Here is a 27,875-nt window from a genome sequence, read left to right as displayed (position 1 = left end):
ACTCTGGGAAGGACGTGGTCTCATGGGGATCAAGCTAATCCTCACCAGAAGATTTATGACGTTCCTTGGAGACATTTAATATGCTCGCAGTATCTGTTATGCGTTCCATTATCAATAAATTATCCATATTAAGTGTTAATGTTAGAGGACCGTGCCATTACGAATATTACAGCAGCACATAGAAAGAAAGAAAGACAAGCAGATTTTAAACTGGGACTCAACGAAGAGCAAATATCCTTGATGGAAGTTGAAGGTAAATCTGCATCCAGCAGCAAAAAGGCCGTCAAAGGTTGGTGTAAAGAAAGTGTCACAGCGATAAACAAGGCGATGGCGAGTCATGTTTAAATATCTGATAAGAATTTACACTCACACGTTACCAACTGTTCATTAATCACAGACTATGAATAGAAGATGATTACAATTCAATTACACATTGCCTGTTAGTGGCGGCTGGTGGATTTTTCTTTCGGTAGGGCCAATCCGTTTCAGTAAATATCCACTCCTCCGATCTACAGCAGAACCCGGCCTATCAGGAGATTGGGGCAACTTATGGGGAATTGCCTCATCTCCTCTCGGGCTCGGCATCCCGGCCCCTGGTCCATCCTACAGCAGGATGGAGTCCAATGGCTGATGTTCAGCTCCCACTTGAGGTCCTGTCTGATGACGGAGCCCAGGAAACAGAAGGAGTCCACAGTGGTGACGGGGGAGTCACACGGGGTGACGGGGGAGTGTGGGGCTCTGTTCTTCCTAAAATCCACAACCATCTCCACTGTCTTCAGAGCGTCTTTGAGCTCCAGGTTGTTCTGACTGCACCAGGACACCAGATGGTCAGACTCCCACCTGTAGGCGGACTCGTCCCCACCGGAGATCAGTCCAGTGAGGGTGGTGTCATCCGCAAACTTCAGGAGCTCGACGGACTGATGACTGGAGGTGCAGCTGTTGGTTTACAGGGAGAAGAGCAGAGGGGAGAGAACGCAGGTTTAGGGTTGTATTTTGTGAGGTGTTTAAAGCCTCTCCAAACCGAAGCAGAGTCACTCGCTGAGAACTGTTGTCAAAGTTTCTCAAAGTACAGTTATTCAGCATCATTCGCCGCCTTGCTAAACCTGTGTGCAAGTCTTTTTGAAGTTAGTACGAATGAAGTTAACGACGATCATCCCGGCAACTTGATTACAAAGGCCGACCCTACTAGCATGTATGTTAATAGCACAAAGGCTAGCCGATAGCACAAAGGCTAATACAGCAGCGCAGCGGTTGACTCCGTAGTGTTTTTTTAAGAAAGGTCGTGATGTGAACGTGTCGAGCTGGCCGATGCTTCCCCGTCAGTGCTGAACCCAGTTCCACAAAGCTGTTTTTGTTTTCATGGCAGCTGAGAAAATAGTAGCGCTGTCGGGGCTACAACCAGTCACGTGAGCACAGACCGCGGCCTCCAGATATCTTTCCCTCTCTCCAGCAGCCGTCTCAGATGATCAACAATACCAATCTCGGTCATAGTTTCCACATCAGCTGCAGGGTTTTAATAGTCCTCGCCCACCCCGTCGTGGCAGTTATCTCTCCTCCAACAGCTGCTCTGCTGATCATCATACGTGCGTTTGTATGTTGTGGTGATTTGCTGGTGTATTCTGCATAGGGGGAGATTAGCACAATATAAATCCCACCAAAAGCTAAAACAAACACGCCCGGGCTGCTGGCGCCGCTGAGGCAGCTGTCAAGCAGAGACTTAGGGGCAAAAATGGCGAAATCGTTCCGAGGTCGGACTCTTCATCCGAAGCGCTTTGGTCTCCTCGAAACGTCTGACAGGCGGACGAGCGGCGGGAGATTTTTTATTTTGCAAAGATCTTTAGCTTTAGCTTCGATGTGGAGAGAGACATGCAGAGCTTCAGCAATACTTAATTATACATTCTGCACTTAGTATTTGAATTTTGCGATGTCTGTACATTCTGCACACATGCCGGCACGTCTCTTCTGCTTTTACGGAGGTTTTCCCTTTTCTGAAAGACGGGTCTGTGTTTTGTCCATGTTGTGAATCCAAGACCTTTAATCAGAGACGCTGCAGTGAAAATGTTTCTCTGGTTTGTTGAGTTGCACTTCTCCTGACATGTGAATACCATCTAACTTAAAACGCCCCCAAGACATGTTTTAATTAACTTCTAAAATAGTCTGCTGAGAATGATGTCTGTATGTCAAAAATGGGTTTTTGCTTCAAATCCTTAAGAACTACATTGCACACAGATGTTGTTCATTTTAAAGGATTAACCGGCGGAGAGGCGGGTCTCGTAGGGAGTTCTAAGAGTCCGGGGTGAGCTCCTGGAGCTCTTTGACTCCCACATCGAACCCTCCCGAGGGCCTCGCGGGTGTCGTCAGCACGGAGGCGTCACGGAATATTCACCCTGACGAGCACAAAGAGACACCGGCCGAAGATCCAGTTCTACACGTTTCCTCGTTCCCGCAATAGAAGTTGGTTTGTGCAACAGCTGACACATCGGGTGAGGGTCTCTCTGCGTTGTGGGGGGGGGGGGGGGGGGGGGGGGCACGCGTGTGAAGCCCAGCAGACCCACTTCCGTCAAAGACAGGAGTTTGTACGAGAAGCAATCGTGAAGCTGTGAAAACGGGTTAACCCTTCGCCCCCCCCCGCCCAGCGCCGCTTCTCCATTAAACTGTCAGAGCAACGTTACCCAGGAGCCCAAACTGACACCTAGGAACGTATCATATTATATATATAATACGGGATCCCTGAAGAGGAACAACAAAGATTTTGTCAAGATTTGACATTTCTGGAATTGTAAAGTGCATTTAAAGCATTAGCTTTGCTAAATATGTTGAAACGTTCTATTCTAGGGCGCCAGTGGCTTCATGAGGTAAAACCAAGGATGAAACTGAAGAAGAAACTTTCCAGGATACTCAAAGTGTCCGTGACGCGAGAGAAGCAGGTGGAGGACGTGACGGGTGACGGGGGTGACGGGGTCGCGGCATGCGGCACCACCAGACGCCTGCAGCCGACCCAATTAGCAATAATTTAGGGGGGTTTAAAGCGGACGGGACGTCGGCTGCTCGGGGGGAGGGAGTGATGAGTGGAATACGGAGGAGGAGGAGAGTTTCTGTCCATCTGAGAGGAGGTGGTTTTGACCCGCTGTGAGATGCCTGCATGCAATACCCAGCATGCACCTGGGGGCATCTTTGGTACGAAGCATTTTTAATGCCACTCTGGCCCCAGATTGTCATTTGAAAGCGTCATGATGAACGTTCACGCCGAATTCTAGGAGGGAAACTCTTTGCCACATTGTTTTGCAAAACAAAAATAAGGGGGGGGGGGGGTGAGCTTTGAATAGCCGGAGGGAGATCATGAGGATAAATGGTGACGATGTGGAACAAGAGGAGCGATGGACCTAGAAGCACTTTCACTATCTCCCGAGCAGTGGACCCCGGGTAGCGGCAGGGGGGGCCGCGGTTGAGGAATGGAGGAAACATCTGAAATGTAGAAGCTAAAATCCAGCATGTACAACTGCCGCTGGTGCTGAAAGGGAAGGAAGACACTGTGACACGGTGGGCTCAGCTCACATTTCATCGGCGAGACAACTTCCTCTGGAGAGCGTGTGAGAAAATAAGAATTTATTTCTGGCTTACTGATCATGGGCAGGTTACGACCCGTAGAGACGGTGGAAGGAGAGAAATATAAAAGAAAAAGTGTGCCAGAGAAAGAGAGAGAGGCAGATTTTTGGTCTCGTCAGTAATATCCGGCGTAAAACAGAATAACAACTCACGTCCTGTTTACATAATCATCCTTATTTATTATAATTGGCTCAAACTGCATCGTGTGCATTACTCCCGAAGACTCTTCCCCTTTCTGCTTGTTTGTGTCGATCCTCCACGATGGAGAGAAGAGCAGCATTCCTCTGCTCACTGGTTACTATTATTTATTAAACAGATTCATTTGCACCTTTTCGTGAAGATGTGGGTCGGGACGCTCGGGAGGGCAACATGGTCGCCCCCCCCCCCCCCCCCCCAGCGGTTTAGGGTCGCCATGGCTCATTATTCCTGAGTGTAACTCTCGATTTATTCAGTCTTGAAGGAGGAATCTTTCGGAGGGGTGACACACCTGCACTCGTTCCTTTTGATACGCAGCTGCTCTGCTTTACCCAAATCCACCGTGCACGGGACACAAATCCTTTCCTGACGCTGAGATTGGATTTTGAGATTTTTTTTTTTTTCACAGGACCTGCACTGTTTTGAAAATCATCTTTTCTCGACGATAAGCCGGAAGTTTGTCATCAGGCTTTTGTCCCTGCGGGGGGTCTTTGTGTGCAGCTAACTCTCACGTCAGCAACCAGAACCAAGCTTAAAAATTGTGATATCTCATTAAAAACATTGTTTTCTAAATGTCCCAGTTTTTAAATTGCGAGCTTCTCAGCTAGGACGCTGAATGCAGAACTTATAGATTTACAGTGAAACACAAGGCCACAGAGAGAGAAATGCAAAAGGGGGAAAAAATGCCCCAAACTTGCTTTGGGATGATACAAATTATGGTTTATGATTGTTAAAAAAATAATAACTGAGCATGGTGTAAAATCATCAAACAGGATATTTATCAAACACATGCACAGGTTATACATCGAGGCTACTCAAACGTCGGTGATGAAATAAATAGAACGAAGGTAAACATGCTGAGACTGTGCCGGTCACCACGAGATTGTACACATCTCAACTACGAGACGACCCGGAGCTCAATGTGCCTCCGTGAGAGCGACTTTCTGCCGTCCAAGTACTATTGAATAAGGCGAAACGCTGCCTGAGGTTTCCCATCAACGATATGGAGATAAACAAGACGGGCGGGTGGATCCACTTTATTCCGAGTTACGATGGAACACAACATGTAAAATACTACAGACCGTGTGTCGACTACCTACAGTGTGAGGGAGGAAAATAGGAAAAGTGTGTTTTAGATTGAGGAGTACTGAGTACTACGCGCAAAGTGGTTCTTCCTTGTTGTGTGAGCTTCAGGCACAGCAGCACAACCTCAGGCTGCCAACCGGAAACACGAAACAATCAAAACTAACTGGTCCCGATGTTCCTCGCTGGCGGTCTGATGAACGGCTTCTGTGGTTCATCCTGACCGACACGTCTGACAAACAACATTTCTGCCAAATTGGCCGTGTTGCGAAACCGAAGCCGCTCCTCCACAAACCGTTCAGGCCTCACTGAGCGCAGATACGTGAGGCCCGGACGGTAAATAAATTGGATGTTCACACAGCGTCTCCCATTTAATGTGGCGAAGAAATGACACACGACTGAATCCATAATTGAGATTCAAAATGTGCACCAGCGTAATGAGACTCCGGTTCTCTCGAACCTGAATTTGAAGTTCCACGTTTACGTGTGTGTGTGTGTTTTAATGAAGGTGATGGCCGTAGCACGATGTAATATCAGCAAAGCCTTTCAGAGGTAACAGAGAAAATGCTGCTCATGGTTTAGCGCTGCCTTCTGTTACAACACTTCACCATTGCTTCGTGCAACACCAGTTACAGAAAATGAACCCCGGGGGATCGGCGGCGGGCGAGTCAGTTAGCTGCACCGCTAATTCTACCAGGATCTCATGCTACAGGAAAAAGAACCCATGAGCGGCTTGTTGGCTAACGGTCCCCTCGCCTCAGTCCTCACCACGAGGAGACCACTTTGCCTGGAGACGAGCAGGCGGGAGCTCGGGAGACTAGCTAGTACACTCGCTAGTTAGCGGGCTAGTTAATTAGCTCACTAACTATCTAGTCAGCTAGCAAGGTAGTGAGCTAAATTACCCAAATTACAAATGTCCCTCAGAGGGCTTTACAGTTTGTACACATGCGACATGCCGCCCCGAAACCCTCACCCTTTGATTAGGGTGCATTAGCTCGCTAACTAGCTAGCAGCGTGGAGCAAATATGGTGCATAAGTTGGTAAATGTCAACTTTCTCTCTACAATGTGTTTTTTTCAAAACTGTACCACAATTAATTTAGTTTCCTGAACAACTTTCCCAGGCTGCACTTTGTCTTAAAGCAAAAACTAAAAGTATGCAAAACCTGCATGCTGCAATCCGCATTGCATTTTTTGGGAGCCTATAATTGCAGCCCAGGTGGTATTAGTAGTAACTGTCAATGCAGTTTGTGGTGAAAACGGTCACATGCTGTGTTTGTGTGCTATGAATATATTGGTAACCTTGTTTGTTGTGGCCCAAACGGTTTGCAATAGTAAATGTGATGAACATAATTCATCTCATATGGTCCATTGACTGTAATTGGCCAAACAGACAAACTCCCAACCTTGAGTCCTGTGAATTGTGGGTTCCAGTTGAATTGCTCTGCAATCACTGAAGAGTGTCGGCAAAAGTCACTGTGAAGTTGAGTTGGAATATATTCACAAACTTTCTCATTGGATTGAATGAGAAAATGTGTCCAAACTGTTGACTGGTATATAATTAAAACTTATATTCCCCATAAATGGTAAGAAAGAAAGCATACTTGCCGCCCGTATCACTGAAAACTGACATCTGATTTATGGGTAATCTCCATCATTAAGCTGTAGGATTTCCATCATCTTTCCCTCATCCTCCATAATTCCTTCCATTCTTTTTACAACAGTCTCCTTCTCCTTTGCTCTCCTTGATCACTTTCCCTCTCTGTCTGTTTGTACTGCATGTGTGTCTGTGTGTGTGTGTGTGTGTGTGTGTGTGTGTGTGTGTAGACTGTAAGTTCCATCGGTTTGACAACAAAGCTTAAGTTGTCACAGAGACTCTGTACGGCAATTACCTCCAATTCCACTATTCACCTCCAGCCTCACAATCACTTTCTTCTTTTTGCAAGAAATCCCTTTTCACAAATCTCACAAACGTCAGTTTTTTGTAAGATTAAATCTTAAGTAAGTTTTATAAAACCGTTGCTAGTTTCAAAGGGATTCAGTCACAAGTCAACATCAGTTGAGGCTAAATAATAAATGATTGCGTGAAATAATTGCTCCTTCTGTGATCAAACGAAAATACATTTAAGACAACGTGTCCGTCAGGAGCAAAAGAGAAACGCACCCCTGAGTCTGAGCATCTGGGATGGTCACAGTTTACCACTATTATCAATGTCAGTGTTTGATTTAGTATAACGTTCATGTTTTAAAGGAAAGTGAAAGATGTGAAAACAACAAAGATGTCACAGCATGAATTACGATCCTCCGTCATTAATCACACACAAAAAAATAAATCCATTTGTGCCCCAAAGGATTTGCATTCTGCAGGACTGAAGCTGTGATGGGAGCTTTTTATCTCGATGAAGTCGAGTCGTCGATAGTCCGACTGTGATGTGCAGTCTGATTAAAATGTTTGGGGTAAAATATTTGGATCACAATTACGCTCGGCGCTTAGGAGCAACGTGTAACTCACTTTAATCGTTGTTTACCTGCGTCTCGTGCCATCAGGAGGATTTATTCATGGCAGCTCATGGCAGGAAATCCCATCAATAATAAACGCTGTACCGACGCCAGCTGTGATCCCACCAGAGGTGCAAAGTAAACAAGTTCATCAACTCGAGTGCTGTGGCGCATTTAAATTTGAATACGATTTGAATAATAATGTCTAATACCACACGGTTCATTTCAGAGGAAACCATACAGGAATACGTTGCCTTTACAGAGAAACATTTGGCATCTTATGTTCATTCTTTCTGCACATTTTACTGACAATTCTTTCTCCACTTTTGATTTTAACGTTTATTTGTCAAAGCTTTTTACTTTTCTACCATCATTACTTTCCAGCGGCGTCGCAATAATCCCAGTTGTCTTCATGCACAAATATGCCTTTTCAATGATTGGATATAGTTAGAAAACGTTTCGTCAAACACACACACAACGCCCCCCTACAATTCAACCTGCCAAAGACGATGATGGTCCACTTCTACACGGCCATCATGGAGTCCATCCTCTGCTCCTCCATCACCGTCTGGTACGCTGCAGCCACAGCCAAGGACAAGGGCAGGCTGCAGCGTGTCATCCGCTCTGCAGAGAGGGTGATCGGCTGCAATCTGCCGTCCCTGCAGGACTTGTTCGCTTCCAGGTCTCTGAAGCGAGCTAAAAAGATGGTAGCCAACCCCTCTCACCCCGGACAAAAACTGTTTGTGCCCCTTCCATCTGGCAGGAGGCTGAGGTCCATCAGGACTAAGACCTCCCGCCACACCAACAGTTTCTTCCCGTCGGCAGTCGGGCTCATCAACAGAGCCGGTCCCCCACTGACTGACTATAACACTCCACCGGTCACTCCCCCTCACACTGTACATGCCACTTTAACTGCAATTCATCACTTTGTCGTCACTTTGTTACTTGTTCGTTAGTGCACTTTATGCTTAATATTTTTCTTCTTAACTTTTTTAATATTTAAATTTTTAACTTTATTCTCTTGTTTTATACTAACCCATAGCCTTATTCTACTAACCCACTGCATTAGCATTTCATTTCACTTTATTTTATTACTTGTGCACTGCTGTCTTGTCTGTCTACTGTCGCGCACTAACCGCCAAGACAAATTCCTTGTATGTTTGGCATATTTTGGCAAATACATTTTTTTCCTGATTCCTGATTCCTGATTCCTGATTCCTGATTCCTAGCCTGTAAACACACACCGACATACACCCGACATTCAATCCTGAGAAACATTCAAATAATATTCCCTCACCTGTGGTTCTGTTTGAAAATAATCTCCTGCATTTATGCTAATAGGGATTTAACCAGGAGCAGCCCCCCTCGCCCCCCCTCGCCCCCCCCCCCCCCCCCCCCCTCCCGGTGATCCCTTCTCTTCGCTTAAGTCTCAGGGCAAATAGAAAAGCTATGAATACATTTTCCACTTCTCTCCCACCCACTATAAAGTATGCTTTAAATAAAGATGGCCTGCGGCGCAATTTCATTTGTTCTGCGATAAGACGGAGCGTCGAGCTGCTGAGCTACAGAAGCACGAGTCTCCCTCATGGTTATTTAGGACACAAGGTGCGAGCGACAGAGCGAGGGCTGTGTTGTTATTAAAATTCACTTTAAAGTGAGGAATCATGAAACTAAAAAGGTGCACTCAGTAGAGCCCCCCCCAACCCCCCCTTACCCCCCCATCTACGCATTCTGTTCACTTACGCTGCGTCCCGTTTCTGTTTGGTTCTACATTAGGTTCTTATCGATGTTCTCCGGGCCTTGAGGAGCATGTTGCCTACATGTAATGGTCTGACGTCGGGGGGGGAACGTAAGTCTTAACTTAACGCCTCTTTCGTCTCTTTGTCGATGTTCACTCAGGATGGGAAATGCCTCCGAAGCATTTCTGCTGGTGTCCAGAATATCGAAGGGGAATGACTTCCTCATGGGGACCCTCTACACCATCTTCGGTAAGACATTTCTTTCTTCTCCGTGGGTTTTTTTTTTTTTCTTCTCTCAAGCCCCCCCCCCCCCCCCCCCCCCCCCAGGTGTGCTCTCCATGCTGGGGAACGGCATCCTGCTCTTCGTGGCCTACAGGAAGAAATCCTCCCTGAAGCCGGCGGAGTTCTTTGTGGTCAACCTGGCCATCAGTGACCTGGGAATGACCCTCACCCTGTTCCCTCTGGCCATCCCCTCGGCCTTCGCTCACATGTGAGTCACACTTCCCACCCCCCCTCCCCTCAGGGTGTCGCGTGAGCATATATAAGGGGGGCCGTGGTCAGCAGAGGAAGTGACAGATGCCCCCCCCCCCCCCCCTTCTCCAGGTGGCTGTTCAACAGGACGACCTGCATGGTCTACGCCTTCTGCGGCGTTCTGTTCGGCCTCAGCAGCCTGACCAACCTCACCATGCTCTCCTGCGTGTGCTGGCTCAAGGTCTGCTGCCCCCACTACGGTAAGACCCCTCCCTCTGTGCTGGAGGCCTCTGGAGAGCAGTCGATTACTAGATTTATGGGGAAATTAACCGGTTCAATTTTTTCAATTATATATTCTATGAACTATTTAACGTCGCTGCCTCAAAAAGATCATTCAACGAGACGCTTAGTCGAGCCACATTTTATTATGTCTGCAGAACTATAATGTATAAATTAGATTCAGATTAAGATTAAGACTGTAAACTTATAATTTCATGTTTGTACAACTTGAAATGTCTTTAATGACGCCTTCATTAAAAACACGTTGATTAAAGTCAAACATCTTATTTTCCTCAACTGTATTTTCTAAGTTGAAGGTTTCCTCCCTCAAGGCAGCGGGTTACTTATTATTATGAATTGAACAAGCTGATGTATTATTTACAGTGTAAAACCAATTAATGAATCCCTGTTAGTGCACTACCGTGGATCCGTTCGTTAAAAAGCAAAAGGCCTTGAAAGGGGAGAGAGAACCGTTGATGCTGAAAGCCAATGAACTCACGCCGAAGTCAAAGTGGCCACCGAGCGAAATGTTCATTTCCAAAGCCACGCTTCAACCTCCGAACAGCAGGATATGACAATACATTTAGGGTATCAGTAATCACCAGTGTTGGGCAAGTTACTGAAAATGAGCATTTAGTTACAGTTACTAGTTACTTCTTTTAAAGGTAATTGAATTACTTACCAGTTACTGTGTATCAAAAGTAATTAGTTACTCTGGAAAGTAACTTTTAAGTCTGCTTTTTAAATGTAATGAATATAAATAGTACCGAACAGTCAAACACAATAAACATATTTTTTAGATCTATTTATTTTAATCAACAGGGCAACAGGCCTTCAAATCAAGCAGTAGTACCAAAGTCCTTTTTAATACTTAACTTAATACAGAATAACTGTTTCAGGCGTTTGCCTGAAGGCAACTGACTGACAGTTGACAGGATGCTTCTCATCGCCAACACAGCGAGCGATCAATCAATCAGCTCTGCCCGGTTCATCGGCTGCACTGCAGTCGTGTGAAGTGGAGCCCTGGTTGTTTGCGTGGAGCGGCGCCTGCAGCATCCGGCGCTCCTTCGTCGTGAGCGGCGCGATGCTGTTTACGTGCACGCACGCCGACTATTCTGTGACGCACAACGTTTGGTGGCCACAACTATTTTGTGCTGACAGGCAACTATTTACTTACTATTTGCCGGCGTCACAAAAGAGAGTAACGCGAGTAACGAACTCATTTCAATCTCAGTAATTGTAATTCATTTATTTTAAAAAATACTTTGTTACATGCTTGTTACCACTAAAAGTAGTGGAATTACAGTTACTTTGTTACTTTGTAACGCGTTACTTTGTTACTTTATAACGCGTTACTCCCAACACTGGTAATCAGCAATTTCATGTGTTTTTTAGCCATAAATTAAAGTCCTCTCCGATTCCCTTTAAATGGTAGAAGTATTCCTCTGTTTCGAAAGGCTGAACGCCAAACTATATATATATATATATATATATATATATATATATATATATATATATATATATATATATATATAGGATGCCTCCATGAAGAAACCAGCTGTTTCTTTTTGCGGTGAAATGTTTTAGTGAAACCTGGAATCGATTCAGATCTTGAACCTGAAATGTGTGACTTTGCTTTGGAGTAAAATATTTGAATCTGATGAGTCATACAACTATAATACTCATTTTATTAGCACGGCCTACTCTTTATCTGCATTTGCACAGAAATACTCGGATTAAAAAAACTCAATAACAATTTGAAGGTCAATGAATGAAGCTTTGGAGCTTTGAAGCTTCAGTGCAGCCCTCAAATGAATGAGTAGCATATTGTTAATGATTAACACTGCACCCAATTAACTGTATTAAAAATATGCCCACTGAAAAATGAATCTGATAATATAATCCTCTTTTGTTACGATTAAAAAACAAACACTTGCTAGAGATGAAATATAAATTGGAGATGTTTGCTAATCAGCTGTAACAACCTGGCAACCAGCGCGGTGACGTCGCAACTCCAAAGAATCCAAATCAGACGTTAAGATAAACCTCCACACAAAGACAAACAACAGGAAAATCAAAGGTACAATATATTTTGACTTCTGTCTCAAGTCAATAACAATTCTTCTCCTGTAGATGTCTACTCAGGTTTTTACAAACATTCTTTATTACAACTTTATTAATCAACGTGAACTCCTTTCGCTCCACATCAGCCCGACCGACGAGTCTTCAAGCGGAACCTTATTAATGATCTCGATGCTTCTCAATCTTTTTTTTGCCATTGAAGATTCTTTCATTAGCAGCGACATTTCTTTTTTTTTTTTTTACACTGTCAGAAAAGAAATAGAAACGTTTTCTTCATGCAGAAAGTCCCATCAGCCAAATCCACTTTGCCATGAAGGGATTTCTTTAAGACTCGCAATTCACTCCTAATTTCATCATTAAACCAAATCCACATTTTGTCTTTCTTTGAAAATGAGATTCGTCAAAGCACTTCTTCACATAATGAATAGATTACAATGGATTAAGAAACATGAAATATGCAATACACACAAATTGGTATCAGCTGTTTCTGCTAAATAGTTTAATTTGAGTCTCGGACACGATCGTCTTTGACGGTCCTCAAGTCCTTATTCTGTGAACATTAAACATTATTGTAACGCAGATTCCTTCCTTCTAGAATATAGAATACAGGAACGAGCCAATCGAAGCCTTCCTGCTTTAATAAGGAAAAGAAGGTGGATTATATTAAGGATCAGATGAGCGACCTGGTATCCGTACAAAGTCTTTAGCAGTTAAGATAAAGAAAGTTTGCAGTTTTATTCACATTTGCATGAATTGGGTCAACATTGAATCATATTTAAACACAGATTTATTTTTGGAAGACCGGTCCTGTTTCCGTCGTTAACGACGTCACTGTTGAAATAGAGAATCACATTAAAAAGCATCGCGGCGTTTGTCTGAATGTGTTAAACACGCAGCGGAGTCTGTTCGGGCTGCAGCCGGTTCAACGCGCAGCGTGAAAAAGAAACACATGACGCCCAGTGTTTCAAATGCAAATGAGCATAAATAATTACCCCTCGGGGGGAGACTTTCCCAGCGAGGAGCCGTGTAGCGATGTGCTCGCCTTGCAGAACACGCCGCCCTCTCGCCTCTGAACACGCGGCCGTGAAACCAGGACGCGACAACGTTCGCTGTTTGCTTATTTCATCTTTACTTTGTCAGCCGCTCTCATTAAGTTCAAAACCTGCTCCTAAGCAGAAACAACACAAAACAAGGGACTGCGCAGTCTGCAGCTCCGTCACCTGAGGGGTGGAGAGCAGCGTGAGGGTGGAGGATATCCGATCGCAGGGTGACCACGGCTTGGTCCTCCAAAGCATCCCAATGTGTCCAGAGCGTCGACAGGAAGCTACTCAGTTTGGACGGAGAGCATCGATTAGAAAACACGGGAGAGCGTTTACAGAACGGATCCAAACGTCTGAGGAGACTAAATTGCAAAATGCTCAAAGCAAAAGCTGAATTGTATCTGTTAAAAAAAACACATTAAGAACAACCAGAAAGATCGAAGCACCAACTGGAGGAGCAGCAGCTTGTGCAGACGGGGGGAATCCAAAGGCCTCCACCTGTCACGGTGTGGTTCACTTCCTGTCTTATTTTGTAGTTTTCTGCCACTCGTGTCCCCGGGTAACTTCACTTCCTGCCTTGTCCCGTCATCCCCTGTGATCGTCCAATAGTTTCCACCTGTGTCCAATCACCTGCACCTCCCTTGTGTATTTAAGCCGTGTGTCTCTTTTGTCACTTGTCGCGTCATTGTCTTTCGTCACGCATGTTCTTGTCCCTTGTCGTGGATAGCTGTAGTTTCATGACTGTGTGTTTGCCCCTTGGCCTTTTGGATCTTGTAACGATTAAAGCCTTTTGTTTCCTGCAAGTCTGCATTTGAGTCCTGCCTTCCACCCCCCACCCTGACACCACCTGGAGGACAAAGTGGAGCTCAAAATGTTTCCTCGCGTCAGCAATCTTCAAAACGTGAATGAGTGGTTTCATGATGAAGAAAAGCTTTAACGTGGAGGGTTCTGCATGAACAGGAGTAATGGAGGGATACCAGGATCGGGCTAAGAGTCAAATAAAAACCCGATAATCACGAGGTGGTCATTGAATTCAACGTGGGCAGACAAACCCGAACGGTTTTAACTTGATTGAAGATATAGAAACTCTCATTTTTATCCAACAGCTTCTGTAGAAAAGGGGAGAAAAAGAATCCTCCTGAGTCTAAACTCACTTCTTCATAGAACCGATCAGAGAACTGCACAGGATTTACACTCGAGCTCATTAAACAGTCGTCCCGCGTGGTCTGAACACGACCGGAACACGATAGGAACCAGGCGTGCAGACGAGATGTTTGGATCCACCTCACTGACATCAGGATGAGGGGCCTGAAGTGTTGATGGCTCGGGGACGCGTGTGAGATGAATCACTGGTACACAAACACGATGCACGTGTTGACTTGTGCAGAACCAGAGACCAGAACCAGCCGATCTCCGGGTGTCCCTCATCAGGACCAAGCGTGTGCCCAGGATCCTCACGCTCACGTAACAGAACCCCTGATTAACCCGTAGAAGAAGAGAGAAGGACATGCGGTTTTATTTACCTCGGAGTACCTCACACCTACTGCTATTAAATAACTGCCCCCCCCCCCCACACTCCTATTGGATGATCTAACAGCAGCACGTAATTTGATTCACAGCCCCGCTGACAGCTGACTAGTTAGCGAGCTAGCTAGTTGCATCATACTTTACTGCTAAACTGGTTACAGGATATGAGCCCAACCCCCCCCCCCCCCACCCACGCCCTCTTTAAGATGGGGGGGCTCACATTGGAAGGCTTTTGGCAGTAACAGAGTTCAGCGTCGACCCTCCACGAGAGTCTGATCGGCTTCACCGAGTAAACGCCTTCTGCCCCCCCCCACAGCATCAGCCGACGACTAGCGGCTCGCTCTCCCTGAGCGAGGTCGACATCATCTCTCTGTCCCCCCCCCCCACCCTCTCTCACTCCATTACTGTCTTGGGGTTTCGTCCCCTGAACCCCCCCCCCCCCAAATCATCATGATGCTCCTGTCAGTTCCGGCGGTCAGATGAGCGATGAGTGGAGGGACGGTTCATTAAACGCTAAATGGACGTGTAATTGCCCCCCCCACCTCCCCCTCCCACCTACACCACACTGCCTCGAGGAGATCGAACCGTCTGATTGAAGGACGACCTGCTGCCCCCCCCCCCCCCCCCCGGGCCGCGTTACGCCCGGGCCGAATAAAATGATTTGACCGATTTATTAAGGTCCAAAGACAACAGATTCTTTTCTGTTTGCTGTCAGGATTTAATGAGGATTCTCACACGACGTTTTCACAGAAGAAGATGAACGACACAAATACATGAAATCACAAAAAGAAGTTGAGAATAGATTGAACATTTAAAGGTAAATATTACTACACAATAAACCGGAGGGAATAAAGTTGTTTATCACTTACTGTACAGTATCTCTCCCCCCCCCCCCCCTCCCCCTCCTTGCCTGTTATCAGCAGCAGGTAACCGTCGTAATATGCTTCAAGAAGCATATTGTTGCTACGCCGTTGTTTCTGTGTCCCTCCTTTGCGTCCTCATCCGTCAGTTAATCACTCCCCCCCCAAAAAATACTCTCCCTTCCCGCTCTCTGCCCCCCCCACCCCCTCCTCCCCCAGGTAACAGGTTCTCCTTCTGCCATGCCTGCCTGCTGGTGGCCGGCGTCTGGTGCTACGCCGGCGTCTTCGCCGTGGGCCCGCTGTCGGGCTGGGGCGAGTACGGCGCCGAGCCCTACGGCACGGCGTGCTGCATCAACTGGGACGCGCCGAGCAAGGGCGCGGCGGCCATGAGCTACATCGTCTGCCTCTTCTTCTTCTGCTACGTCGTGCCGTGCACCGTCATCTTCCTCTCCTACACCTTCATCCTGCTGACCGTGCGGGGGTCCCGGCAGGCCGTGCAGCAGCACATGTCCCCGCAGAACAAGATCACCAGCGCGCAGTCGCTGATCATCAAGGTGGGCGGTTCGCTTCGCGAGTGGTCCGTCTCTTTACAGAAGTTAGACTTATACTGTCCGTGTCTTGGGTCAAAGTCCTGTGCTAGTTGGGCCTTTCACGCCCCCTTTGTGGTGCAAAAGAACCGTACTGGTAGTACCAGTAGAGCAGAGAGCTAATGCACCAGGTCGACCCAGGACTCCCATGATGGGGCTGCTGACTGGTACCGTGGGCCATTTGGTACCTTTCTGCCTCACTGACCGGTCCTGGTCCTGGTTGGGGACCCCTGTTCTGTAAGATGAGCCAAATTCATCCACAGGAGGAAGTGTTTCAAGCTTCTCTTTCTGTGTGTTTCGAGGGCCCCTGACCCCGGGGGGCTTTTTGGGTAGATCACAACTCAGCGTCCCGGGTTGCTCATTGCATGAACTCGTTGTGACTTTGTGAACCGTGCTTTTACGTTATATTGTGTCCTCCTTTCCAGCTGTCTGTGGCGGTTTGCATCGGCTTCCTGGTGGCGTGGAGTCCGTACGCGCTCGTGTCCATGTGGGCGGCGTTCGGCGACCCGACGGCCGTGCCGCCCATGGCTTTTGCGCTGGCGGCCATCTTCGCCAAGTCCTCCACCCTGTACAACCCGATCGTCTACCTGGTCTTCAAGCCCAACTTCCGCAAGTCCCTGTGCCGGGACGTGGCCCTCTGCCGGACCACCGTCTGCGGGGGTCTGAGTCCGCACGGCTCGCCGCAGAAGGGATCTTGCAGGCAATCCTGTCACATGGAGGAGTGCAACTCCACCAGGATGTCCAACGGGCTGCAGGAGAACCACGGCGCCTGCAGACACTGCCCCTGCCCCGAGAGAGTCAGCGGGGGGGAGAACTTCCCGGAGTACAGCCCCAAGCAGACCGCCAGGATACTCAAAGGATCCATGCACAGCGAGGTGGCCGTCAGCCAGCTCTCCAACGAGGTGCAGAGCGACTTCCTGTAGAGACGCGGCAGTGAGAGGAAAACAGACCAATGAGGAACAGAAGTTGCTGAAACACAATGAAAATCAAAAACACTAAGGATTGATTACCCTCTAAGGCCGGGTAGTTCTGGGGCTGTTTTGCTCCTGGATTTTCACCCTTAAATAAAAGTCCCGCTCCTCTAATGGAAACAACACAACCAAGGCTACAAGCAGAGAGAAAAACGCCTTTAGGGCAGAATAACATTATTATGACCTTTGACAATATAATATTGTAAACAGCGTAAAGCTGGAAACTATACATCCATCATTTCTCCAAAGTGTCAACAAGTAGAAGAAACTGGAAGCTCTCCATAAACTCATTGATCGGGTCACTTTTTAAAAACCTCTCTGCTGTTCAGCAACATTCAGATTCTTTTTTCAAATGACTGTTGGTCTCAAATGAGTTAAAGTTTTTTAACAGAATCTATTGAGAGCAAGATTTTTTTGAAGCGCTTATTTTTTACAGCTTCTAGCTCGGATAACAGGCGGAGCGCGGTCGATTGATTAGGTATCAGCTCCCGCTGGCGGGTTTTGGGGTTCGAAGGGTTAGAAGAAGAAAGAAATGGTGAACTTCTATGGCCAGCGTTGCTTCATGCCTCAAATATGTGCTACTGCCAAAGAAAAGGACCACATAGTAATCGTAGTAATCATAGTAATCCAATACTGGAAAAGCAGTGAAACACCCAACATGTAATAATAGATCAGTCCATCACATCTCAACTTTCTAATGTCTCAATATCAAGCCTGTGTATTTGTGTGTGTTCTGGGGGGTGTTGGATGTCTGAGATCAGCGTATGCAATACGTCCTACTGAAGTACCTGTACACACATATCCACGATGCAGAAACACTAGATTATTCAAACAATGGTCCAAGATGTACAGATATTGTGCAATCAAGTAAAAAATGAGCACCAGAGCAAAAGACTTAAAGATTAATTATATTTATTAAAACATTTAACACATTTTTAGGGCGACACCGTGGCGTGGTGGTCAGCACTGTCGCCTCACCCCAAGAAGGTCCTGGGTTCGACTTTCTGTTCTCCCCGTGTCTGCGTGGGTTCTCTCCGGGTTCTCCGGCTTCCTCCCACAGTCCAGAGACCTGCTCTGGGGATCAGGTTGATTGGGGACTTTAAATTGCCCGTAGGTGTGTGTATGTGAGTGTGAATGGTTGTGTGTCTTTGTGTTAGTCCTGCACCAGTCCAGGATGAACCCCGTCTATCGCCCAAAGTTGGCTGGGATGGACTCCAGCCCCCCCGAGACCCTGCGTGTAGGATAAGAGGTTTGACGATGGATGGAAAACATATTTTTATAGTTTTGGTGGAGATTTGTTGTTGTGAACAATGTGCTCACCAAAATCTTTTCTGGCATCTGGAAACATTGTGACAGTCAACTTCAACAAAGAGGAAATTCTTTATTTTTCTAACCTTTATTTAACCATTTAAAAAAGACAAAACCTCTTGACTGGCATCCACTTACAACAAGAGGACGAGGAACAATCCATCCGGACTATCTAAACTACTTTAAGTGTGTTTGTGGAGATTCAATTGTCCATTTATTTAGCTTTTATCTCCACAACCAGGACATTCTCTTATCAGTGTGACACACAAACAGCAACACAAAGACTGAACTTTGTTCCTATGCATCGACACGGCCCTCTTGGGAAAGAGGAGAGGGATTTCTGCGTGAGACACATCGGGTTTCCGCGCCTCTCAACATCATTCTGGCCAAAAGTGCTTGGTGTTTGGGGAGGACGGTGGTTTAGGAGTCTTAGTAACATCAACGCTACCTCTTGCAATGCCGCTGTATATGAGTCGCGAGGTGCTGAGTCGCCCCCAAAAGGACAGCGGCTTCGTGTTAACTCATCTCACGCGTCCCGTATGTTTTCTACACACCCTTAAGGGGACGAAAGGTATTTTTGCAAAAGTGAGTCACTGCAAACAGTACAGGTCCTGCAGCATGAAGACATAACTGTCCTGCCTTTGTATTAGCATGATTGCTGCAGCAGAATGCAACATTAGCGTTGGACAGACACACACATGGTCATCCCTCACAGAGATGTAAAGTCCATGGAGACCAAATTTGGCGCCCCTTTTTCTCCACATTGAGGCGGAGCTGTGGATGGTTGACCCGAGGCTCACTGAGACGTGACCTCCAGGACGCCGTCCCCCATTCAGAGAGAACAACGACGCGCCTTTTTTCTGACGTACACGACCATCGATCCTCTTCAAGACGTGTCGAGACAGAACCGGTTTCATCTCTGTATATATCTGTTGCACGGTACCGCGGTTCTCCAAGGAGAAGCTCCTGTGATTGTCCCCCGGCTCTGGTCTGTGAAGGACGGGACGGGAGGACGAGCTGGAGCGTCCGTGACGTTCAAATGTCCCCGCTGGATCCAAGCGTCTCACACAAACCGCTCCGTTCCCTGGTGTTTGTTGTACCACTATGCAGGTTGCCATTAAACACACACACACACACATATCAAAGACTCGTCCTCCAGTCGTCAGCTGGACACACTCTGCTTTTTTGGCACCAAACTCTCGTACAAAAAAGACAAAACAGGAAATCATAACTGTGAAAATCTGACTCAGAAGTCTCTCTTTTTCTACTCCGTTCTACTGGAGGAACCTGGGAGCATATATTCTGAGTCACAAGCCATTCCTACCCGGGTCCTCTCCACTGGCTCTTCTCAGTCAGAGTTCAGGGATTTTAACGAAGACGTTGGTTTGCATGTATGTCGATGATATGTGTATGTAAAGATGCCAAATAAGATTCATATATTAGAATGAATAAAAGCCTCAAAGTGTATATAGGGATGGGGAAAGCCCTGGTTTCCTAAGATGGGGGGGGGGGTCCATCCATCCATCTAGCAGCTAGGACTCCTCATTTCAAAGTGAGATCTTTTCTCTGTGTTATTTCAGCTCGGTGGCTTTCAGAGGGTTCCTGATAGTTTTCCTATTACAGGGTTTTAGTGCAGAACAGGGTCCCTGCAGCGAGACACTTCCCAACAGCCACATGTCCCAGAGCCACGAAATAACGTCCCCAAAGCGCCGCTGGGGGGAAAATCACGGTGTCGTTGTGCATATGCAGCTTCTATGAAGGTCACGTTTTCTACCTCCCAGCTGATCATGGAATGTCCTTTTGTTGTCTGAAACTTGAATGGGAGATGTGAGGAGAAATGATCCGCGCGTAGTCAGATTTTTAGTTGAGCAGAGTGTTGAGTCTTGGTCTTGGAGACGCGGGGCTGCAGCAGCAGAAAGGGGACGATGCACTTATTGAATTCCCCCCCCGGCCGACAGCGGGTCTGCGCTCTGCGATCATACGCCTGAGCGAGCCCCGCTGTAGACGCGGCGACGCCAGGGCGAGGATGCGACTGGAATCTGGATTAGTAATCCCGGTTCCTCTTTAGTCTGAGTAGAGAACCGTCCTCAGGAGATGTCAGATTGCACTTATCACACACACACACACACACACGCAGCCCGGGACACAAACAAGGCAGAATGTGGCAGTGTTGTACATAGATCTATGTTGATATAGATATATATATATATAAAAGGAGATCTATATATAGAGATTTTGAAATATTATAACAGTAAAATTGTACTGTTGTTGTCTGTGAAACTTCAGAATCATTGTGACAAATGTTTACATCCTTTGGTCATTTGTTTTGTTTAATAACAATATTGAGGATTGTATAAAAAGTGTTAACCATCCGAGGACCTGTCATTTGTTCTGGGGTTTGATGGAATGATAAATAAATATAATTCAGGAGAATACCACAACTTTCCTCTTTCCTTTCCTCTACTGTGTTTGTGGTGTTGAGCATGAAGCTACAACAAGCGTCTCCCCATAACTTCCTTCCTCAAGCTGTCGAGATTCTAAAATGCTCCTCACACGTCGACCTCATGGTGGTGCAAGGTCAAAGGTCAGGCCACCCCTGGGTGAATGACCTGCAGTAAGGTGAATGAATACATGCGGTACACAGTATTACTGCAGATGCAGCTTCTGTTTGCATTGGGACACACGCGGAGAAGCTTCAGAGCTCGGCGCAGTGGTCTTCTGTAATGGAGTCATCAGAAGACCCCCCCCGCCCCCCCCCCCGGTGTGGTTTATATGGAACCCACCACTCAGCACTCCTCATTATGTGCAAAAAGCCATTCAGAACATATTCTCAAGCAAATATGAGGCTTCAGCAGTGTGTTCGCAGCAAGGCGGGCCTTTCAAGAATAATGCCCCCCCCCCCCCCGACCCCCCCGACCCCCCCAGTGGGGAGGGATGGTAAAACAGAGAGCGGGACTTAAGGACTGTTCGTCTGGACTTCTGAGGCCCAATTAGATTCACATGAAGTCTGGAAAATAACACAGAATGAAGCCTGAGGATTTTGTCATTCATCACTTTTGTTTAAACCTTATTTGGAAACCACCCAACACACACACAGGCACACACACACACACAGACACACACTGCGTCTAGCTGCTTGAGGTGGGTGACGTCAGTGCACGTGAAAGAAGAAGTGATGCCGCTCCCTTCATCGATTCTCTCCCATGTGAAGATAAACCATGAAACATTACATAATGCGCGTTAGCGCTGAATGACATTGAATCATTTTAATCTTAATCCCCAACCACCAATTCCGCTGCAGCCTCCGACCTTCAGACTCCACTTATTAGTTTGTTACGAGTCATAAATAGATTCAACAATGTTGCTGTTCCAGCTATTAGGACTCTGCATGTCTGAGATACATTGAGTAACGGCGTGTAGTTACTAAACTCAGCGACTTCCTGTGTGGAAGATGAGGCTTTGTGCAATGACATAAATACAGTATTCATCAAAGTAATGCTGTCTGATAACAGATTCAGCACCACGTATTCATGATTGCTGCTTTATATACTTGAGTTAATAAGTGGTAAAGGTCGGTCGGTAGGAAGAGGAACACTAATGATATCATTAATAGTCCACATATGTGGTTTGGGGAGTAAAAAGGTCCTCCAGTGATGCAGATAATGACCAATGAATTAGCTTTGCCAACAGCTCACGTCCGGATAAGATGTCACAGGGGAGCTTTTGCATTTCCGTGGATAAAATAATAAAGTAATGAAGTTTTTGGTTCTAGTGTCGAACCGTCCTTCACAGCTGGAGACACTGTCCTCGGTGTCGCAGGTCAGACTGTCTTTGTCTGATACGGAGGCCGACCTACGACACGCATCTATTCATGAGATCTCCCCGTTGTGCTTCCTCCTGTAAGCTAATTCCACTCCCTAATTGGATAACGTGTCCATTGGGACCGCTGACCGACACGCACGAGGCCTATCAGCGACGGGACGAGGTCAAGGGTTAACGAGGCCCGCTGAGGAGGATGCCATACATTGGCCACGCAGTCAGTGGGGGTTTCTGGGTAATAAGTTGGCGAAGAAACCACCAGCGTAGTGCAGAGTGCAAGTCGAGCGATCCAGCGCCACGGGCGTGATAACGGGCTGCAGGTCAAGGTTCATCGCGTCGACAGAAAAGGTACGTTGATCAATTCCTCCGCTGAGACTTAGAGCAGATCTTAAGTAAAGGTTATGGGATTATCAAAGTAATGAGGGTGTATCCTCTGGGTACCATGATTGGGTTGATACCCTGGTGGGTTCAGCAGGTTTTTCTCTCCCTGAGCTCATGCATCGTATCTAAAAACTAATAATATTCCACATACAGTGAAAATGTGTCCTCTCAATGTCATAGAAATGCTCTTATTTTAAATGGGGACAAAAGTCAATTTGCGCCACTAATTACATTTCTGGGCGCAGCGACGATTCATTAGTTTCATGATTCATGAATTAGGAGGATACTTCTTTTTTTTATAATTGAGTACTTTTTCCGATTTATAAGAAATAACCTCCTTAAGCTCCTTTACTGCACCGTGATGTCATGCTGGTGCGGTATTCACATGGCGTTGTGTTATCGCAATGAGCTGGCAGATATTAACCACGTCGGTGCGTTGTGCTGCTGTCGCGTTTGCTTAGCGTGTGCATGCTAACCGTTAGCAGCAGCATGCTAACGCGCTAACATTAGCGGCACCTCATCTGGGCCTCGGTGCAGCTGCTCTGGAGTCCTAAAAAGGGCAAAGTAAAGATTTAGATTTAGTGAAGCAACACGTTTGCTGCTCCGCCGACCCGACCAGAACCGATCAGATATCGTGTCTCAATGGTTCACCAACGGCCTCCGTCTATCTTTGACAAAACCACAAACGTTTATGTGGCCTACTGTTGTTTTTAGTCTCACAACATCTACCCGTGGAGAGCAGTGTCTACTCACCCGACTCGGGGCTCTTGGGTTTGGACCCGTTGAAAACACGGACCTGAATCTCCGTGAACAGATCTTTCATTCACAACGAGAAGCTGGAGGCACAGGCGCCGATTCACCGCCTCATAAGTCTTCTGGTTTTCCAGGCTGCTGGTGGCAGACGTCTCACACAGAGAAGAGCAAGCGACCCGGTTACAGCCGTGTGACCCCTTCGGGTGGGATTCAATCATCTGCAAAGTACAAATTGAACTGGATTGAATGTTTATAGTGCGCGTGTGTCTGAGAAGGTGTCTGTCGGTCGTCGTCCGACCAATAAAACGTTCTGTTTCCTTCATTCACGCCTTTTGTCTCTGATCTGAACGGTGTCCCCTCGGCTCCTGTGAGGTTCCTCCTCGGGTCGAACGTCCTACCGGCCTCGGGGAGTCGGATCCGAAGCTGAAGCTTCTCCTCCCTCCAGCTCTCACGTCCCTGCTTCGTTTGTCACCTGCAGTAACACTCGCTGTGGGTTTGAGGTTCGATTCCCTAATGTGGTCAGCAGCCCGCGGTCACATGACTGATTACAATGAATCCCTTTTGTTTGGTGATCCCGTTGACCTGCTCATTGTCTGTTTAATAGAGCCCTAGGTCATGTGTCCCTATTCGACGTCTAGTTCCTCCCAATTAGCAGGGTGAGTTTGTGGTATTATCAATGTGCCTGTGTGTTTGTACTGTAACAAGGAACCAGATGTGAAGTTATTACAGTGATGAAATAACACACCTGTTGCCTTCAGGAGCTTTTCGTGTATTTGTGCAGCGTTTTATTGTGTTGGATTTACACACAGCTGAAGCGTAACATTCACATCACCTGCATTTCAAACTAAATATTAATTCACAGCAGAGACACCGTTAATGTTGTGTGTTGGGGGGGAGGAACTGTGTAATAAATGCCCCTCGAGGCCTTTTCTATTCATTTTGAAACTCGTGGCAGGACTGATGTTTGATTACAAAAGGCAAGGCAATTTTATTTGTATAGCGCTTTTTATACACAAGGCAGACTCAAAGTGCTTCACATCATAACAAGTGAAATAAAATGCAGGAATTAAAAGACAATAATAAAAATGACATCACATGTAGTGATTTATATGTGAGCAGTAGGATTTTGAAATTAACTACACTATTTATACGCTACCGATTTGCAAATGTTTCTTGTTTATTTGTGTCCAAGGAGCCTTTGATGAGTTGGTGACGGATCATCTCGGGGGAACCGGAGTGAACACGTTGGAGATGAATCAAATGAAACCAAATGAGGTGGTGTGAGTGTTTGCACCTCACGACAGGATGCATATCAATAGAAGCACAACGTCATAACAATATATCCAAAAACGTATTGACTATGTAAACAATGATATTACGAGACATGATTCTATATCACACTATAAGAGATCACCAGACACAGCAAAGATATGCTGCATTGTACTATACCGTGACATAATGCCATATTACACTACATCACATCACGCACTCTTACTATAAGTCTCATCATATATCACGTCAGAGTGTTCAGAGCTTATCGCTTCGTCTCCTTGTTCTTCAGCGTCATACGCGGCTCTGACATGGCGTTTGCTGTAGAATCGGATGTGTGTGGAAATGTTTCAAAGGCTTTTCAAAGGACGAGGAATCCAACAGGACGTCGTCGCTCATCTGCTACACGGAGTTATCCTCGATGATGGAAGTTAGATTTGATTTAATGAAACGCGCTGGATCTCTTTATTCAAATTGAGGATTAGGTTGTTGAAGGATTTATGCGATGGAATTGTTTTTCTGGGGGGGGGGGGGATTCAGCCTGACAACCACCAGCTGAGACACACATTTCTCTCGTGTGGACATGTTGCATTCTTTGTCTCCATTCATCACACAGAGGAGATGAAGATACTTCGGCGGAAAGCTTCCCATTGGCTCCTCGTGTTCCATTCCTCCACGCGACCTTCACGTGTCCTCATTCCTCAGTGCCGGGGTGGATCCAACACCTCCCCCAGCATCACCTGGATGGGAGCAGAGACGGCCTGTGAGGACCGTTTGTCACGGAGGACACGCGAGAACATTCCATAGAACTAATGCAGACTTCTGTGAAGCCTCCAGACATTCCCACGTCATTTCATTAGTTTCCCTCCTTATTGGGAGCCCGACCATCAGGTTTCTCCTAAACTCAACATTAGATGGTTCATTGTACGTAATGAACGCATGAATATGACCAGATAATCACAATCAGCTTCATTGAGGTTGATTCACGTGTTTCTGTGACATTAGAGGAAGCGTAAAGAAGCTCGAATAAAAGGTGAAGATGATCATGAACGAAGCTGCAGGCTTGCCGACGTTTAATTTCATTTTTAAGTGTACTTATGAGGAAAGAAATGCATTCAGCGTGCTGTGTTGGAGTGTGGTGAACAACCGGCTTTAACAAGTCCCAGAAGGAGAACAAACGTTTAAAAATCACTAATAGTTTTTGAGGGCTCATTTTAAAAAGTTAAGAAGTCAAATGCTTCCTAAACACAAAAACAAATTAAGAAATGTCAAAGGATTTCCAAACGCCCGCCCAGACTACGGGCCGACGTCCACGTCTACAAACGCTCTCTCATCGGAGAGACGTGTGTTATCAGTAAAGCTGCTACAAACCAAACCAAACCAGCGTGATCACCTGCTCGCTCCCTTCTGCACTAAATAAAGCGTTTCCATCAAAGCACAGATCAGAGGTAAGAGATTCATCTGAAGCTTTATCAGCAGTTACTTAAAAGGCTTTTGCATAATTCGTGTTTCACAAAAGTCTGGAATTAAAGCATAACTGCTGCAGATGGTAGAAAAAGTAAGTAAATAAGTAAGTTCTTTGGATAAAATATTGAATTTAATGAATGGAAAAGCTCAGCAACTCTCGGTCAACTAAATAACTCTATTAAAGGGTATTACTTTTGGTACTAAAGGGTATTTTGGTATTAAAGGGTATTACTTTTGGTTTCTTTTGCTGGGTGAAAGTCTCGTGCAGAAGAAAGAAGACGGTGGACGGTGAGACCAACAGGACCTTCGGCAGACCTCATGTCTCAACGTGCTGCAGAGTCACTTTGAAGTTGGTGATTTTCAGCTCTTGTGTCCACGTTAAACCTCTCTTACTAACTCCAAACATCTCCTGTATGGAACTACGCGGGTTCAGTTCCTTGAACCTAATAAAGTGCCACAGTGACAGGCGGATGGACAATATGTGTCTCCTTTCTACGCGTCCAGGCTCTCACGCTTGTGTTTTCATGCTCCACTGACATCCACAGTCCCTCTCTGCTCGTCTCCATTTCCTCCCGACCCTCATCCTCCCTCCTCCTCCTCCCCCGCCTGTGGCCGTCGCCCCTCGTCTCGCTCAACGCCGTCTCTGTGCATCACTCGGCTCACATTAGCCCATCTGCCTCGATGCCGTCGCCTCCTCCCGCCTTCCATCACGTGGATCCATTCCCCTCCAACGCGCCGTCTCAGCCGCTCATCACCCCCTCGCCACCAGCGACCGACTCGCGACTCTGAGGTCAGGTCAAAAAACGCAATGGGAAACAAAGTAAAAAAAAATAATTAGGTTGAAAAATGTTTTGGAAAAAAGTATAAATATGTTAGGTCAAAAATATCATGGTAAAAAGAAAAAGTATTAGGTCGAAACACACACATATATATATATATATATATATATATATAATTTATAATATATATATATTATATATATACACATATATAAAATATATATATATATATTATATATACACATTTATAAAATATATATATACGTATATAAAATATATATAATATATTATATATAAAATATATATTATATATATATTTTAATATTTCATGTCAAAAATGTCATGGAAAAAACACTAAACTGGTCCCATATCGTTAGCAGAGAAGACTACAGTCCACAATACAATAAAACACATAAATGCGTTAAGTTGGGTTTTATAAGAGAGTGTGTGTGTGTGTGTGTGTGTGTGTGTGTGTGTGTTCTCTGCTCAGGGCCGTTTGAGCATGTCGTGTTTCTGCTATAAAGCACTTATGCCGTCCTTGGGATTTTAGCAATTTGAACAAAAAGGAGGAAATCACGTTGCAGGATAAGCAGTCAAAAGGATGTCAAGGCCAAGTGGAGCACGCGGTCACACTCGCTTCGTCACCACTTCAAAAAGGCAAGAGCAGCACAAAACAAAAGTCTCAAAGAGCAGTCAAGAGGTTTTCCCTCAGCGTGTTTCTGTCTTGATTGTGATTGACACGCTGAACAGATTAGTTTGGGTTTGATATAAAACTTTACACAAAGTGGTTGTTAACAAGTGTCTAAATTAGACAACTAAACATAATGCATCACATCGTCATACGTCTTACCGTGTTAATTTACACTCCATACATGTGGCTCTTTTAGAGGCCTGTCAATCAGTGTGTAACAATTCGAGCAAAACCAATACATCCGCTTGTATAAATCTATTGGGATTGTTGTGTAGTGAAGAGGTGTTTTCCCTTTGGCGAACTGCTGCCGTGTCTCTATTCATAGGTGTTTGTCCCCATCTGCTGGGCGCACAGGACAGACGCACAGCAGGACGCAGTGAGAAGACGTCCCCGGGGACAAAGCACCTCAGCGCTCGGATACGACGTTCAGAGGTCTGTAGTGATTCAAAAAGACAGAAACGCCAAAAGCAA

The 27,875-nt window shown here is 46.1% G+C and overlaps 1 protein-coding gene and 1 long non-coding RNA gene across 3 annotated transcripts in view; both read left to right on the top strand.

Annotated features, from left to right (window-relative positions):
• Window positions 1-20,683, top strand: part of opn7b (opsin 7, group member b) — a 36,432-nt gene extending 15,749 nt beyond the window's left edge. The window contains exons 2-6 of the mRNA XM_040193995.2: window positions 9,281-9,369; window positions 9,448-9,610; window positions 9,724-9,851; window positions 15,599-15,933; window positions 16,392-20,683. Of these exons, the coding sequence (XP_040049929.2) occupies window positions 9,282-9,369; window positions 9,448-9,610; window positions 9,724-9,851; window positions 15,599-15,933; window positions 16,392-16,889 (1,212 nt within the window). The 5' untranslated portion in view covers window position 9,281 and the 3' untranslated portion in view covers window positions 16,890-20,683. The remainder of the gene's footprint in view (window positions 1-9,280; window positions 9,370-9,447; window positions 9,611-9,723; window positions 9,852-15,598; window positions 15,934-16,391) is intronic.
• Window positions 20,684-22,181: 1,498 nt separating this feature from the next.
• Window positions 22,182-25,872, top strand: LOC120828683 (uncharacterized). Of its 2 annotated transcripts, none has more exons than XR_013452473.1 (5): window positions 22,182-22,412; window positions 23,333-23,698; window positions 23,803-23,854; window positions 24,391-24,478; window positions 25,084-25,872. It is a non-coding gene; the product is annotated as an uncharacterized LOC120828683 (long non-coding RNA). The 2 variants fall into 2 exon arrangements; XR_013452472.1 differs by lacking the exon at window positions 25,084-25,872 and adding an exon at window positions 24,760-24,986.
• The last annotated feature ends 2,003 nt before the right edge of the window (window positions 25,873-27,875 follow it).

Source organism: Gasterosteus aculeatus, chromosome 2, assembly GCF_964276395.1.
Source record: "Gasterosteus aculeatus chromosome 2, fGasAcu3.hap1.1, whole genome shotgun sequence".
In the NCBI taxonomy this organism is placed as follows: Eukaryota; Metazoa; Chordata; class Actinopteri; order Perciformes; family Gasterosteidae; genus Gasterosteus; species Gasterosteus aculeatus.
Note: the sequence above shows the minus strand (reverse complement) of the source record. Positions and strands in the feature narration are given on the sequence as shown.